This window comes from Peromyscus maniculatus, chromosome 14 (assembly GCF_049852395.1).
Source record: "Peromyscus maniculatus bairdii isolate BWxNUB_F1_BW_parent chromosome 14, HU_Pman_BW_mat_3.1, whole genome shotgun sequence".
NCBI lineage: Eukaryota > Metazoa > Chordata > Mammalia > Rodentia > Cricetidae > Peromyscus > Peromyscus maniculatus.
This window is the reverse complement of record NC_134865.1, coordinates 69753291-69769655: the sequence shown is the minus strand read 5'-3', so window position 1 is coordinate 69769655 and position 16365 is coordinate 69753291. Positions and strand designations below refer to the sequence as shown.

The window sequence follows — 16365 nt, the reverse complement described above, 5'->3', positions numbered from 1 at the left end:
TAAGCTGACAGGAGTTCTTTTATTCTACATCAATTACTTAACCCCAATATGTGCTACTATTAAATATACAATCTGATTTAGATTTTCAAGTAACAAACTTTATGATTCCCTGGAGGTAAATATGCTCAGAGTGGCTGCTAACCAGTAGTTGCATCTAACTGGTCATGGAGATATTGCCCGGTTAACAGTCTTGAGTCTGAGGATCTACGGTGAGGAAGGATTTGGCTCTTGAAAATGTCACTGGAGCAAACGTCTGTCCACCCTTGCCTTTGGATCTGCTACCCTTGAAGAGCATAAGGAGCTACATGAAGTTTGGCAGCTTTCTATAGGAGCCACTCGAGGGTGTGGGTAACCTCTGAGCCCTAGAATGAATGAGTGCTGAGCCTTTTCTGCATTACGTAGAGGTGGAGGTGAAGGTACCACCCTCCATTCCCTACAGCCAAGTAATTCTGCCTCAGTTGCTCAGCTCCTGTGCAGCAGGCTCTCTGCTGTTCATCTTTGTGCACCTGGTGCCTCAGTCACAACTGACACTTAGTGAACTTTTGTTGAATTCCTTTTTTGGACTTTAACCAAGGTATTTATACTCTGTGCCTTGAGATTGGGGTTACAAAAGACCCAGAAAAACATGAAAGAGCCCTGCTGTTAAGAGGCCTCCTAAGGAGTTTACCCTCTGGCAGAAGGAATTGCTAGCAAGAGAGGATATTTTGGGGATGGGGTGAGGTGTTCAGCAGCTGCTGTGGAAAATTCCCTAGGAGGCTGGTTCAGCCCCAAGATTTCCCAGGCAATGCTGACTCTTGCCTTCAGCAGAAGGCAGCCTATCCTCCAGACCCAGCTCTTACTGGAATCTACAGAGCTGTCTTACTACAGGGAATCTAGTTCCTCAAGTTTTTAGTTAGTCTCTCGATTCCTTGAAGACTTCCCTAATCATAGCAATTACTATCTCAAAACTCTTAAGATGAATGGATTTGTACGCCTCCGACGTCACTGTCTCCGCAGCCTCATGAGTAACACTGTGGGCATCCTTTCCTTTCTAGTCGTTCTCTTCCTGCAACCCACACCCACTCCTCGCCTCTGATAGCTGCATTAGCAGTAAGTCACAGAGATGGTGCTGATGTCAGCAGCACGGATGTGCATTTAGAGGAACCTTTTTATAGGGGAGATTACCCAGAGGGTGATGCTAAAATGCAAAGCTGTCTTGTAGGATGTTTCGTACAAACTGTCTTCTCCCTTTGGTGGATCTTGTTTATTTTTGTAGCTTAGTAGGCACAGTGAAGGAAGACGTGTCTAAACATTTTTTTTTTCCTACTGAAGTTTGTCTGAAGGTGGTTTCAAGTGGCAGCAACGAGCCAGGAACACTGAGAAGCCAGGCTGGCAAATGGGGTTAGCTGGGACTGCTTGCAAAGCAGAATTGTGGGGGTGGGGGGCACTGAGCCTCCATTTCAGTGCCCCGGAAAAAGGGCAATGGGGAAGGCACCCCTCATTTGACATAAATAGTTTATTCTTTAAAATACATAGATAGAAGCCAAGTCCAGTTTAGGTGTACACAGAGTGTACTATTTAACAGTTTCTGCAGAAAATCCTTTTGTAACTATGTATCTTGTAGAGTATCCATGTCCATATCATGCCTACTTATAGTGAGGCTAACCTTAGTGTCTCCATAACATTTATCATGACATCAGGGAAACAGGACAGGACCAGTTGATGAAGGATGCTGTGGATGGCAAGTGACAGCAATCCCCAAGGGGGGTCCCGTTGCTCCAGAAGTATTCGGCATCCCACCCGTAGAGGTAGAGCAGAAAAAAAGTAATTGTGTGAAAATAAAAGAGCAAAAAGAAAGAAAGTGAGCGTGAGAGGAGCACTCCAGGTGTGCCTGGATACATGAGTTACTTTCCTCAAAGCTGCAACAGTATCCCCGACAGAACCTGCTTAAGTTAAGGGTTTATCCTGGCTCACAGTTCAAGGGGGAAGTTGTAGGGTTTTTCTTCCAAATAGGTTGAATGACATCTTTTTGGCTTTGTTTCCCACTATGGATCTGTAAGGAAAGTTGGTGAGATCAGAACAGCTATTTAAGATCCACTTGAGTATGTCTGAAGAAGACTTGGCAGAGTGAGAGGACAGTGTGTGGAGGGGAAAGAAGGCTGGAGGAACGAGAGGAGCCCTGTCCACGTGGGCACTGGAAGCCTTTGAAAGTGCTGTGGGGTTTTGAACAAGAGCAAGGTAGGGATTTTAACAGGATTTACTGGCTGTTGCTTGGAGCCTAGATAGGAAGGGACCCAGTGAAGAGAGGTAACAGCTTTTGACAAGACTCCGGGGAGAGGCAAACCTCTAAATTAAAGGAAAGGCCCTGCCAATGGCATTCAAAATAGGATTTCAAACACTTGATCCCAGGGGAAAGAAAGTATTTTGAGAGATGCAATTGCATATATTATTTTTAATCCTAAAGGATAGGGAATGAATGTTCCCTGTGAAAATGTTCTAGGTAATTTAGATTGCGGAGGGAAAAACATGGGGCATGAATGAAAATATATTACAGAAGCATTTTAGACTAGACCAAGAGAACCCCTGTGGTGGTTGTTCCCCTCTACAGTCTTGACCTTGGGGGTCAGGAGGAATGAGAACACAATGGGTTACCTGGGCCCCCAGCCCAGCAAATCCAGGAGTCACTCTGGTCCTAGGCTCTTTGTGCCTGGGTGGGTGGGGGAGGGTTTACTTTATTGGAGGACAGCAAATTCATCTCGTCAGTTTTCAAGGGTTCTAGCAAACCCACGAGTTCTAGAAGAGGTATTCTATTGAAGAGGGGTTTCTGGTAATCAGGAAGGGGACATGGTGAGAACAGACAAATGATTCTCTAGGACAGCAAAAATTCATCTGGCACATATCCACACTCGTGGGCCAGGCCCCATGAATGATGCTGGATGCACCACAGGCTGAAGATCCATCATCACTCTGTCTGAGAAGCTGCATCTAGGTTGCCCCGCCCCCCCACTCCTCCCTTCCTCTCTGTTTTTTCTCAGCCTCCTTTGTGCATTATGCTCATTCATTGTCCCTTAAATGCTGCTCCCCTGAGCTCATCTTTTTACTCTCTTCTCGCTTTCCAACTCCCCCCGGACTCTTTCATTCAGTCCTGCGGCTTCAGTACCACTTAGATACTCATCACACCCGTACCCAGGGGTCCAGATGGATTTCCCCCTGAGTTCCAGTTCCTTGTGCTTGGTGTCTTTGGGACAGCTCCTTTGGTTGTGCTGTGGGACAGCAGACCACAAGCCTCCTGCGTTTTCTGCCTTGTGGAAAACTGTGCTCCTGGGGCCCCTCCCCCTCCAACACGTCTGGCTTTCCATCGGCCTGTGGGGTTTGCTTACTTCACGCCTCCTGTTGCTCTCCTCTCCTCCTTGTCTTCTTTGGGGGTCGCCCAAGTAAAGTGCGAAATGGAAGCCACTAAACTTGCCCTTTCTTGGTGCCTGTGTGATGTATGTAGACACGTGAAGAGGTGTGCATGCTTGGCACAGAGATCAGAAGCTCCCCCCCCCCCCATCATTCTATGCCTTGTTATTTTGAGAAAGGATCTCCTGCCCAATCAGGAGCTTGTGGGTTTTTTTTTTTTTTTTTTTGTCCATGCTGGCAGCTAGCAAGCCCCGGCATCCTCCTGTCTCTGCTGCCTTCAGTTCTGCTGCTGCAGACACACAAGGGACCACACCCAGGTTTCATGCCGGTGCTGGGACCTGAACTCTGGTCCTCATGTCTGTGCAGCAAGTGCTTCTACTAGCTGAGCCATCTCTCCAGCCCCGGCCCGTGACATCTACCCACACTCTCTCCTGGTGGTTTCTCACTTCACAGGCTCTTTCACACTGTTGCAAGGCTCAGCTTGCCCACCCCACACAGGAGTCTGTGGCTCCTCTTGCGCTGGTCTTGATTACTTCCCATGCTCACTAAGAAGACTTAGACCCTCTATGCCTCCTGCTGTCTCCAGCTTTGCCCTTAAACCCTGGATCCCAACCTACTCACCTGGTTCAGTTTGAAGCACCCCTGGCTGACTCACAGCCCAGCAAGTTTGTGGCTCCTGTGGCTGGTTTTCCTTCCTTTCTGCCTCCCCTTCCTCTATGGCAGACTCCTGACCCTCTTTCCACATCAGTGGACACCCTTTCTCTGGAGCCTTTTCCGGCCTCTGCACCCTCACACCTCTGCCCAGCACAGCCATGGTACACTTGCTGCATTTATTGGCATGGATCCCACAGTCCTCTGCACTCTGGATGACGTAGAAAGCTCATGCTCATTGAGTACTTGCTTATCACGAAACACGGAGCAACATTGTCTTCCCTTCTGAAGAGCATTCTGTTTCCCTACTCTCCTGTGCTTGGAGCAGAGTCAGGAGAAGAAGAAAATGGGGAGACTAAGGCCTCTTTCCCCAGGGTACTTGCTTTCTGCATTCCCTAATGCATTTTATGAACTATGGATCTATACTGGATTGTAAAGTCATGGCGGGGAGTAGACTGGATGACCATTTCCCAGTCCTCAGAGCCTTATTCTCTGGGCTCCTTCTCATCCTATTGTTGCCATTGCTTTGTGCTATGGCCTTACTTTGTAGATGCAGAGGATCTTGGGATGATCAGGAAAAACCATGGGCTTACTAGTGCCCCAAATGGAGTTGCTGGTCCATTAAGCCTCAAACGAGCCCGTTCCCAAACTCTTCCTGCTTGGGGTACGCAGTAATGGAGCATGGCAAGAAAAGCCCTGCAGTCGTGGGTGTCTTCAAAGCCATGTTTCTTAGTCAGAAGGGTGCTGTGGGATGTTAATGTATGTCCTGTGGGAGCCCTTCTTCGGTTCCTTGTGGCGTTACCCAGCAGGTTTGCATAGAGGATGATTAGGACCATGGGCCTGAGTGTAGGTGTCTGAGATGGTCTGCACTTGGCTGTACTGGGGGATGGTCTGTATGTCAAGTTGCTCTGATTGGTCAATAAATAAAACCTGATTGGTCGTGGCTAGGCAGGAAGTATAGGCGGGACTAACAGAGGAGAAATAAAAGAACAGGAAGGCAGAAGGAGACACTGCCAGACACTGCCAGGACAAGCAGCATGTGAAGATGCTGGTAAGCCACGAGCCACGTGGCAAGGTATAGATTTGTAGAAATGCGTTACTTTAAGATATAAGAACAGTTAACAAGAAGCCTGCCACGGCCATACAGTTTGTAAGCAATATAAGTCTCTGTGTTTACTTGGTTGGGTCTGAGCGGCTGTGGGACTGGCGGGTGACAGAGATTTGTCCTGACTGTGGGCAAGGCAGGAAAACTCTAGCTACAGAAGGGAGGCAGACTAGAGGGGAATTTTGTCTGTTTAGGACAAGAGATGACTCACTGAGCGTGATTGGTGACACTACATAGGTTTCTTTTTGACCTAAAAGTTACCCTAGATAGATGGAAAACAAAACAAAACAAAACAAAAAAACAACTTTCTAGCCCTCCATTAAAAGAACAAGACAGCCCAGAACGGAGTGTTTGGAACACAGGGTCGGGTCTCCTTCTTCGCCCTTTCTAGAAATTGTGCACTCCCTGGTGCTCGGGTTGTTTTGTCTTCTGAGAGCTTTAACACTTCAGTCTGGATGTCTGACTCTGAAAACACACAACAGATCCAGGACTGCTTCCACACACTGACTTACCAACATCAGCTTTTCTTTGGAGCAGGTATACGAACTCAACATGGTAAGTGCTAGTAAGGATGAATGGGTACATACAGGAGTGGAACAAATTCTACTCAAGAGCCTCCTATTTATAAGCACTCCTAAGTCCTACATGAAGGCAGAGAGGTAGGGTGTGTGATCATTCCGGGCTGTGGCTGATCAAGGAGGACTTCTCGGTGGTGGTGACACACGTGAGTTGCTGAAGTTTGTCAAAAAACGGAGTAAGAAGAAGGGAATGGAGGAACAAGACCCTGTTTCTTCAGGACAGCGGTAGAACCAGGTGGCTTAGTGTGGGCAGGCTTGGGTTTGGTTGGAGCAAAGGTTGTTTGTAGGGGTGTGGAAGTGGGTGGGACAGGGAGATAGGTGAGTGCCAAGTCCTGGATGGGAGTCTTGGAGCAAGCCACAGGGAGGCTGCTCTTTACCCTGGACCTGGGCCACCTGCAGCGGATCAGCTTCCCTGGAGTGGCTGTGATGTGCAGGATGGAACTAAAGGACAGGACACTGGGAACTGTGGCCGTGATTCAGGTGAGAGAAAATGGGAATCTTGCTGAGGCTCTAAGAGAGGGCAGGTATGAGGCAGGGGGCCAGCCTGCTTAGTCACCTCTTTCTCTTTCTGTTGGCTCTTTAGGCTCTTAGACCTTGGTCTGTACTGTCTTGAATTTATTTTTTAAGGTTTTTATTATCATACATTAATTATACATAATAATGTACTTTTCTTCTTCTTCTTCTTCTTCTTCTTCTTCTTCTTCTTCTTCTTCTTCTTCTTCTTCTTCTTCTTCTTCTTCTTCTTCTTCTTTTTGAGACAGGGTTTCTCTGTGCAGTTTTGGTGCCTGTCCTGGATCTCGCTCTGTAGACCAGGCTGGCCTCGAACTCACAGAGACCCACCTGGCTCTGCCTCCAGAGTGCTGGGATTAAAGGAGTGTGCCACCGCTGCCCGGCATGACATTTTCATACACATATATTTTGACCATGTCAATTACCCAACCCCCCCTTTTTTTCGCTGTGACTCAATGAATTTCATCATGGCATGGGCAGAAGGGTTATTTACAGGGACACAGACAACTTACCAGTGGCCACCGCACTAAAAGGGCTACCTTCCCCTCCCCCAGCAACCATTAACTGCTTACAGATCCTCACTCAGGAGAGGGGGAATGCTGGAGTTTAAAATCTTTGAAAATGTCATTATTCTGTTATGCTGAATTACGTATGGCTATTTTCATACATGTGTATAACATACTTTGGGTACTTGGTCATATCCCGCTGCTCCCCCCCCACCCGTGAGTCCCCCGTGTTCCCCTAGAGAGTCTCACCTCTACCTGCCTGTCATCGGTATGTACGTGATTTTATATATGCCTCTGTAAAATCTAGGGTCCTCAAATGAGAGAGAAAACATGTAGTATTTGCCTTTCAGAGGCTGACTTAATGAGCTTAATATAATTATCTCCAGATGTGCCCATTTTCCTGGAGTGATGTAATTTCGTTCTTTGTGGCTGGAAACAACTCCACGTGTATATAACCCATGTTTTCCTTACCCAGTCCTCTGATGATGGACTGCTAGGTTGCTTCCGTAGCTTAGCGACTGTGAATGGAGCTGTAACAAGCTGCTGAAGCGTTGGGGAGGGTGGGGTAGAGAGAGTAACGTTGAGCTCAAAGGTACAGCCGCCCTTCCGGCGTCACTTAGGGGGCTTGCTTCGCGTATATAGACTGGACTGCATTGCCTTTCTCAAAGGGAATAGCTCGATTAGCTTTACGCTAAGGCACCTTCACATACAGGAGTCACATGGAAACAGGACAAGCCACGTTCGGCTGCTGGGGCATCTGGAATCCTAGGAGGGCATGCTCCCTTCTCATGGCTGGCTATTGGCTGCCTTAATAGCTACAGGCAGGTATGGGTGGATAGCTACAGGAGGTGGATTTGTTGGCCGTTCACCAATCCTGTCCTCATCTTAACACCCCATCCCCTATACAGAAAGTGAATTCCACTTGGGCCCGGGGAAGCCCTTTAGGGAGTCTGGGTGAGCTTTAGGCTGGGGCTTGTGGGATGCACTGGGGCTGATGTGCAGGTATCTTGGGAAGGATTTCAGGGCTTGGGGGTAGGTGGGAGGTAAGGTAGAAAGGTGAGAGGGAGTGGATTGCCACCTCCAGCCAGTGAACCTGCCATCATTGTTGTACTCTACCTGGGTTACCAGGCAGACTCACATTGCTGGGGGACGATGGAAGCCCTGAGGTGGCTGCATTTTAGGTGTTCAAGAGATCTCTAGTCCTTTGGATGCTGTTAGCTTCCAGCAGTGGGACAGAATGGAGATACTCAAGGTTAGGTGTCTGAAGACAGAGTCAAGCCTGCCCCTGCTTACCAAAAAGATTACTGGAGCTCATCTCTCTGGGCCTTAGTTTCCTTACCTGTGAAGGGAGAATAGGTAAGAGTCACTGCCCTCCATAAAAGGCCTTGTGAAGGTAGGCTAGATTCAGATATGCCTAGGTGTGTGCCAATTCTGCTGCAAGCTCTGAAGGCAAGGGATGTGTCTTATTCATTTACATACCCCCAGTACCAAGCATGGTACACGGCAAGCTCAAATGTTTGTTGATTGAGTTTAAGGATGAACAATACAGCAAAGTCTACAGGACCTGGGAAAACCAAATAATATATGATTACTAAGAAGTTACTCAACCACCAAAAATCTGGCCTCCCCATGTGCTCCTGTTTTTTATCCCTACACAGGTAATGGTGAAACGTTCTGAATATTCACAAGAAAATGTTTGAAAATGAATGAAAGGGAAATTGTCTCCCAACATTTTATTTCTTTTTTAAAAAATATTTTTTCAGAATTTCATACATGTATGCATATATTTTGACCACATCCGCCCTTCACCCAACGTTTCCTGTCTCATCAGCTCTCTGCGGCTCTTTTACTGCTATGCGCTTTCCTGTGGGAGCTGTGACGTATGATAGGCCATTGCTTTATGATATATTACCCATTACTGATGCACTCTATGAGGAAGAGCTCCATCACTACTAGAGAGTAGAACGAGCCCCCCCCTCCCCCCCGACACCCCGCAGACCAGAAAACATTTTCATGCCTGGCTGAAACAAATTCCTTTCTGAGTTCTGAACAGAAAAGCCTTGTTTCCTAATTGTTCCTTTCCTGTGCTCTACTGCAGAAGTGACTTCCAAGTCAGGTTATTCAAGTTTTGGTCCTGACTCTGCGATACGGCCACTTGACCGTGGCTTAGCCATCCAGCCTGTCTGGGTCTTGTTGCCTGTGTCTTTGCAGTGGAGCTGTCATGGCTGTGAGCATGCACTTGCAGGCCTCCAGTTGGAGGATGTGTAACTGACCAAGAGCTGTTGGGAGCTTCTGTGAAATCCATTGCCCGAGCTGTATGGAAGGTGTGCTTCTCACGTGCTCTTCTCAGCCAGAATTGAACTTGCAAGGATGCCATGGTGGGATTGCTCATGGGAGACCCAGAACTTCCAGGAGGGCTGACTTTGGCTCAAGAACTTTTGGACAGATTTTTCCAAACCTTTCTTAGCCTGCAGGTGGTCCAGAGTGCTAGCAAACATTCCTCTCCCCTCTTGTCTTTATTCAAGGGCAGACTAATGTAATGTCTGATGGCTGCTGAAGCCAATCTGACACTCCATCATTTCTTTTCACGTATTCCCCTTAATAAAAATATGAGCACATTTATCTCCCCTTTGGCATCTGCTTCCAGGAGAATCTGGATACACATAGTGTGATAAATGCCAGACTGAGGATCAATGCAACGGTGACAAGAGTGTTTATTAGAATGATAGGCATTGATTGAGGTGCTCACCCCACCACCAGCACCACCACCAGCGCCACCACCACTCACCACCCACCACCACCCACTACCACCTCCACCACCACCCACCACCCACCACCACCCACCTCCACCACCATCCACCACTACCACCACCACCACCCACCACTCACCACCCACCACTACCACCACCACCACCACCACCACCACCAACAACAACAACAACAACACCATCACTACTACAACCACTACCACCACCATCAGCTACCACTGCCCTATCCAGATTTGTTTCTTTGTAAACGAAGACAGAGACCATTATGACTCATCTCAGGTCACTAGGCAGCTTTCTGCTAGAGTGAGAGCAGCTATAGTTTTTGAGAATAAACAGAAGAATGAAAATACCCTCTGAAAATGTATTCAACCTCAAGGGGAAGCAGACTCCAGATCCATTTCTAGCTGCTGAAATGTGCAGTCATATTTGCTAAAGCAGCCAACTCCATTTTTAGTCAAATGCACAAAAGGTTTTGTAACGTTCTGAAGTCCCCGCCAGGACTCCTGACATCTGCAAATATACTCCACTCAGCAAACCAGGACAGCTCATTTGCCGTTCCTGAGAGCCCTAGGAGGTTAAAAAGAAGTGGAGTTATTATTTACATTTCACAGATAAGCAAACCGAGAACCAAAGTGACAGTTTCAAGGTCACCCAGTTGATGGTTTGGGGATAAAATTGTTTGCTGGCTCCAGTGCTTTGCAAACTGAGGCATTTTTTGGATTTGCTTCAGACTCTGTTCCTGGGGACAGTCCTTAAGCAAGCTGGTACAAAGAGCTGGCCTAAAGCCTAGAGGACGTTTCTCAAGCCCAGTTCCAACTAGCATTGGGAGTGCTGGGATTTTCTAGAACCATCCCTTCTGTACTGACTGGAAAAAAAGATCTACCCACAATAGCTTTGGTTGAGTTCATAAGTATACAGCAAGTAAATGTAGAAGAATCAATAGCAAGTAGCAGATAAAGAGAAACAGAGATTAGATAGCAAAGTATCATCAAATCAGGTATTCACCCCTCTAGGAGAGATGACTAGCACAGCCTGATTCAGAAAACAAACAAAAGGTAACATCATCAACTTGGGGCCAGGGCTACAAACATTCAGATGAAATTGACTGGGGAAGCCCCTGTAAGGCAGCCAGCTAGGGTTTCCCAGCGAGAGTCCTGTACAGGACAGTGTGCTCCCCTTGTTGAGACTTCTGAGGTAAGGAACACATAGTAGCCAACAGACATCACCAGGGCACCTGAAATCAGCAGAAACCACTGGGGAAGCTAAGGCCATCAGCTAGAGTCCTGAAGGACAGAGCTCTGGGTAGAGCATCCTCTGCGGTCTCTCCATGGATGAGCTTCTCGCCTCCTGTTCCCACTGCCAGCATGTTTATCCTAGAAGATGAACAACAGCAACCTCATAGTTCACCCAATGGCTGTCCTCACAGACACAGTAATGTTAATGCCTTTAGATGCTTGCTGCTTTCTTTCCTCTTTGGTAGAGTTAAGAGGGCAGCCTTCCCTGGGACAGGGAGCTTTTGTGTGTGTGTGTGTGGGGGGGGGAATAAAAGGGAGCACCTCCTTGCTTCCAGAGACTTCTCCCTAGTTTCATGAAAATTTAATATATAATGAATTTTGATCATATTCACTCCTCTCTCCCAATTCCTCCAAGGCCTACTCCTCTTCCCTACCCACCCAACTCTTATGCCCTTTTTCTTTTAAAGTCTGTCGAGGTCTGTTTGTGCTGCCCATACATTTTTGTGTGTGTGCCTCTTCTTCCACAGTGATCCCTGAGCCGTGGGAAGAGGGGGTGTGATACAGTCGTTCCATGTAGGGCTGAGCATTCTGCACTCTTTTATTCTCTCACCTCGACAAGCTGTGGGCCCCTGTGTTGATGGCATCTACTGCAAAAAGAGGCTTCTCTGTTGAGGGTTGAGAGACACACTGCTCTATAACAATTAGTCTTTAATAGTCAGTTTAATACAACGTCTCCTTAGTAGAGTAATAGTGGAGGTTCTCCCGTAGGGCCTGTGACCTGTGTAGCCACAGGTTCCTGACGTTTTCAACGGGCTTAGACAGCACATGGCAATTCACCTGCATCTGTGCATTATATTTGGCCTCTAAACTGTTTATGTTTATGTTGTAGGGCTTTTTGAACTTTATTTTGTAATATACGAAGTAGATTGATTTAATACATTTGGGGCCAAATGCAAACAAAAGCCAGTTAACTGTAAGCTTTTATTTTTCTCTTAGTCCTGTCTTTTTCTTGTCTGGTTAGCTTGTCTATCTCATGTCTAGCTGCAAGATTATTTATTTACCCTTAAGTTTAACATTTTAATATTTAATTTACACATTTGTTTTAATCATAGCATACTCCCTCCTCAAGGAGTTTGGATCCAGTTCTTTGGAGTATGGTGCAATGACTGCTTTTGGCTGCTTCGGAGCTTTTTGGGACATCAGTAAAAGGGCTATGGGAGGGGGGCACTAAGAAGAGGTGAAACGTATGGTGGTTAGGGTTGGAAATGTCAGATGGTTCAGTTGCCCTGGGTGGGAAGTGGTTATGGTGGCCAAGGATTGGCCTCCCTTAGTCAGCCTTGTTTGAAATTTAAGACTTAGAACCTGGATAATATCTATCTACAAATGAACAGAAACCAAGGGCACAACACAAATTAGAAGATCCAATATATGGCCTGATGTCTCAGGATTCAGCCTGGGAGAGACAGGACAATATATTGCCTCATAGCAACTTTCTGAGCTCTGGAAGTGGGGAACCCCATCAGCTGTCTAAGGAGGCAGGAGGCGCCTTGCCTAATCTCTGGGGTCTGTTCACTGTTAAGCAAATGCTTATTGTTGAGGTAATTCATGTTAATGCTTATTTGTGGCGGTAATTCTGAGGTTGTGATTGCATGTAGTTTAAAATAATCATTACTAACAATGACAGCAATAAGAAAAAAAAGCATCCTTTCTTTGGTGCTATACCAAGAACTGAAGATGGACTTTCTGCTGAGTCATGGCACACACCCAGCACTTGGGAGATAGAGATAGGAGAATTTCGAGAGTCAGTCTAGCCTGGGCTACATAGTGAGCCCACAGCTGTCTAAATAAAGAAGAAGAGTGATGATCTCTGACTCCAAGAGCTTGCAGGTTTGTGGAAAGAGAGGCTGTGGAGACAGGCTTGTGAGTCTGCACGGAAGAGTCCAGATGGATTTCACTAAGGAGGCAGCTTTGGGCTGAGAACCATGTGGATATGAGTTTGCAGGTTCTGGGCTGCTGTGTGGTGGTGCTGTGTCCGAGAGCTTGCTTTTCCGTACCGTTGCATCCTCATTATTTTTAGTCTGACAGCGCTTGTCTGCATCGTGTATGTGATCGCACTGTGCCTGCCAACTCTCCTTCGGGCCATCTTGATCGCCTTATCCAGTCATCATTGGTTGGCTGCCTACTGTGTGCCAGACACTGTACTGGTCCCTGGGGACAGAGAAGTGAGGGGGTGGATATGGAGCCTGACTCTGTAGATCTTTTAATCTAATGAGGGATCTGGGAGGTGTTAGTAGTCTGGGGCAGTGGGTGCTGGGCCAGGGAGACAAAGCTAACAGAAGTATGTTTATTTCTTGGGACGGCTAGTGAATGCTTGCAAGCATAGTGCCCTCAAACAGCAATTTATAATTAGTTGGTTTCTTTTGGAGGCTGTAGAGGAGAAGCATTTTCTAGTGGGGTCCCATCTCTTGGCTCACAGCTTCATGACTCCAACCTCTGCTTTTGCCGTTATTCTCCCCCTGTATTTCTGTCATGTGGTCTTGTGACGACACCTACCATCTAGGATAATCTCCCAACTTCAGGATCTTTTAATCACATCTTGCTATGTAAGGTAATGTTTTCATGTTGCAGTTAAGATGTGGGTTTCTTTGGGGGCTGTTTTTTTTCTGCCAACCTTGGGGTAGATGCGAAGAGGCACTTCAAGAAGTAAGGTTTAACTCAAGATTAAGGGGCCCGAGTTGGGTAGAAGTGGAAATAGGGAAGTGACTTCAGAGGCTACGAGGTTGGTCTAGACAAGACATGCCCCAATGGCCTGCATGAGGCTGTAGCCATGAATGGAGAGGCAGGATGGATGAGAAATTCAGGCAGTGCTGAAGAAAACTGTCCTAGACAAAGAAGACTCTCATTGGGGTCTACAAGAGCAAGTGGGAACCTGAGTTCAATGTCTTTAGAGGAGGGTCAAAGAACATAATGCCTAACTGGATGGTTCTAACTTAAAGACAGTTTGGAGACTATGGAGAATTTTCTATTCATGTTAAGTCCAAGAAGAATTTAATATCAAATAACGGTTGAACAGAGTAATATCTAGCAAAAGGATGGTCAGCCTAGTCTCAAAGAGAAAAACTGATTTCTAGGGCCTAGGACAGCAGATATTTATAGACATAGAGTTTTCTAAGCAACCACCCCTCTAGACAGGTCTGGGCAAGGTGGGGCCTATTTTCAAGGATGAGTGACATGACAGAATTACTTTGACAGCCCCAGTATAGAGATGGAGCAGCTTAGTCCCCCTGGGGCAGGATTATTTGCCATATGTATGCACTAACACCTTATTTACACAACAGCCAGGGTGTTACCCAAGCAGAGGCCATAACAAGAATCAGGAAAATCAAAGCAAGAACATATCTAAGTGTTGTGGCTGCTCATTGCCGCACCAGACAGATCTCTGTAGTTCATAGCACTACCTCCAACCTCCTGCTCTGGCAGAAAAAACTTCCAGCTTAATGTATTTAGTTCTAAGGTAATGAAATTGCCTTTATAGAGAACCAGGGACCTTAACAAGTTCTGTGTTCTGAGCACCAGGGGAAATTTCATTTCCAGTGGCTTCTTATTGGATGACAACCGGAGGAAAAAATTCCTTTGCTAATAGCTCAGGAGTGGTTACACCAAAGTCATTGCATTTTCTATTAGGCAATGCACTTGGGATTCATTTTATTCTTTTTCTATTCTTTTTTTTTTTTTCAGGCAAGAGGGCTAATTGACGTAAACCATCACTCTTGCTTCCTTCCCCAATTACAGCCACCTGTCTGTCAAGTCCCAAACCTCTCTACTGTGCCTGACCTTTGACCTTTCTTCCTTAGCTCGGGATCAGCTTCTTTGTTTCACTTTGTGAGAAGACACAAAGTGTCTTTTAATTATGCTCTCTCCCATCTCTCTGTGCTTGTGTGTGTGTGTGTGTGTGTGTGTGTTTTTCTGGCAGGGGAAGTGTATGTGTGAATACGTGTTTGTATGTGGATTTGTTTGAATGTGGATATGTGTGCCTGTGTGTGTGTGAAGGTCAGAGGTCAATGTCAGGTGTTTCCTACTGTTCTTTACTTTTTTTTTTTTCTTTCTTGCGACAGGGTGTCTCATTGAATTAGAAGCTCAACAATTGGATAGACTGGTTGACCAACAAACCAAGTGTCTGCTTGTCTCCACCCCCCAAGTGCTAGGGTCACAGATGTGGGCCGGGGCTGTACCTGGCTTTTTGTGTGGGTGCTGGGAATCCAAACTCAGGTCCTCATACTTGCCTGAGCCATCTCCCCAGTCTCCAAGGTGGGCTTTGAAAGTCACTGGATGTCCATCTCTTCTCTGCTTCTGTACTTGGACAGAGTAGGTGTGGATCCCTCTTCAGCCTGAATAACAGGCTTGTTTTTCAAATATGATGATTTGTACATGTTTGAACATGGGAGCCGAGGGAGAAGAAGAGGTACAAATAAATATACATAGCTTTCCAGTTTGGATCCTTGTAGGAAAATATAAATGTTTCTAACTCACTGATAGTCTTCCCTCTAGAATTAAGACTCATGATGCTCACTTTTAAGAACTCATTAAAAACAACAAAAACCAGGTACTTAACAACTGATCAAATCCCCCAACTGCAGGGTTGGTGAACCAGTTTTTCATCCTTACATTTGGAAAAGCTGCTGAAGGAAGACATCTGTTTTTTGTTTCTGATGAGTTTAGTGTTTCGTATTTATAAACAAACTCTCTCCTCTTCTCTACCTGCTTCCTCAGTGGCCGTACCTGCAGCAGCTCCACCGGTGTGCCAGCCCAAGAGTGCCACTAACGGGCACCATCCGCTTCCCCGCCTCTCCATTTCCTCCCGAGCCACGGTGGTAGCCAGGATGGAAGGCGCCTCCCAGGGAGGCCTGCAAACAGTTATGAAGTGGAAAACAGTGGTTGCCATCTTTGTGGTTGTGGTGGTCTACCTCGTCACAGGTGGCCTTGTCTTCCGGGCATTGGAACAGCCCTTTGAGAGCAGTCAGAAGAACACCATCGCCTTTGAGAAGGCAGAATTCTTGAGAGATCATATCTGTGTGAGCCCCCAGGAGCTGGAGACATTGATCCAGGTGAGCTGGGAATGTGCTTAACCTACAGTAGCCTTTGGCGATGGATGATGGGGTAGATGTTGCCTTTGTGGGTCACCAAGTTTTGTTTTTGGTGATCAGGGAAATCTTCTCTGGGGAGGTCACATGTGTGACACTTTAAAGAAGCCAGCAAGTGAGGGGTATGCCAATGTGGGAGAAGAGGGACCATGACATGGGAATAGACTGTCATGTATCTTGTGTCTTCAGATCTGGTGGCCAGAGGTGGCAGCAGGCAAAAGAATCTTAGATTTTTCAAATTCAAGTCCATTAATACATGCTGACTAACTCTGGTCTGAGCTTTTTGGGAAAGAGCTGGAATAACAGAGTGCCCTATAAGTCAAAGAAAGGAATGAGTGTAAATAAGCATGGCTGTATTAACCAGTTCAAGGGTTAAGGAATATGAGAAAGAGAGAAACAGTCTGCAGATGTGTGGATGAAGAAGGTATTTATGGATCGTAGAGTGGGTTTATGGGGGAGAAATAATGAAGATCAGAGCAACACTCGTCAC

General features: G+C 46.6%; 1 protein-coding gene across 2 annotated transcripts in view; it reads left to right on the top strand.

Moving 5' to 3' along the window:
- Kcnk10 (potassium two pore domain channel subfamily K member 10) overlaps positions 1-16365 on the top strand; it is a 141282-nt gene that overhangs the window by 43628 nt on the left and 81289 nt on the right. For both annotated transcript variants that reach the window (XM_076551174.1, XM_042261018.2), the window contains exon 2: positions 15505-15839. In XM_076551174.1, the coding sequence (XP_076407289.1) occupies positions 15615-15839 (225 nt within the window). In that variant the 5' untranslated portion in view covers positions 15505-15614. The remainder of the gene's footprint in view (positions 1-15504; positions 15840-16365) is intronic.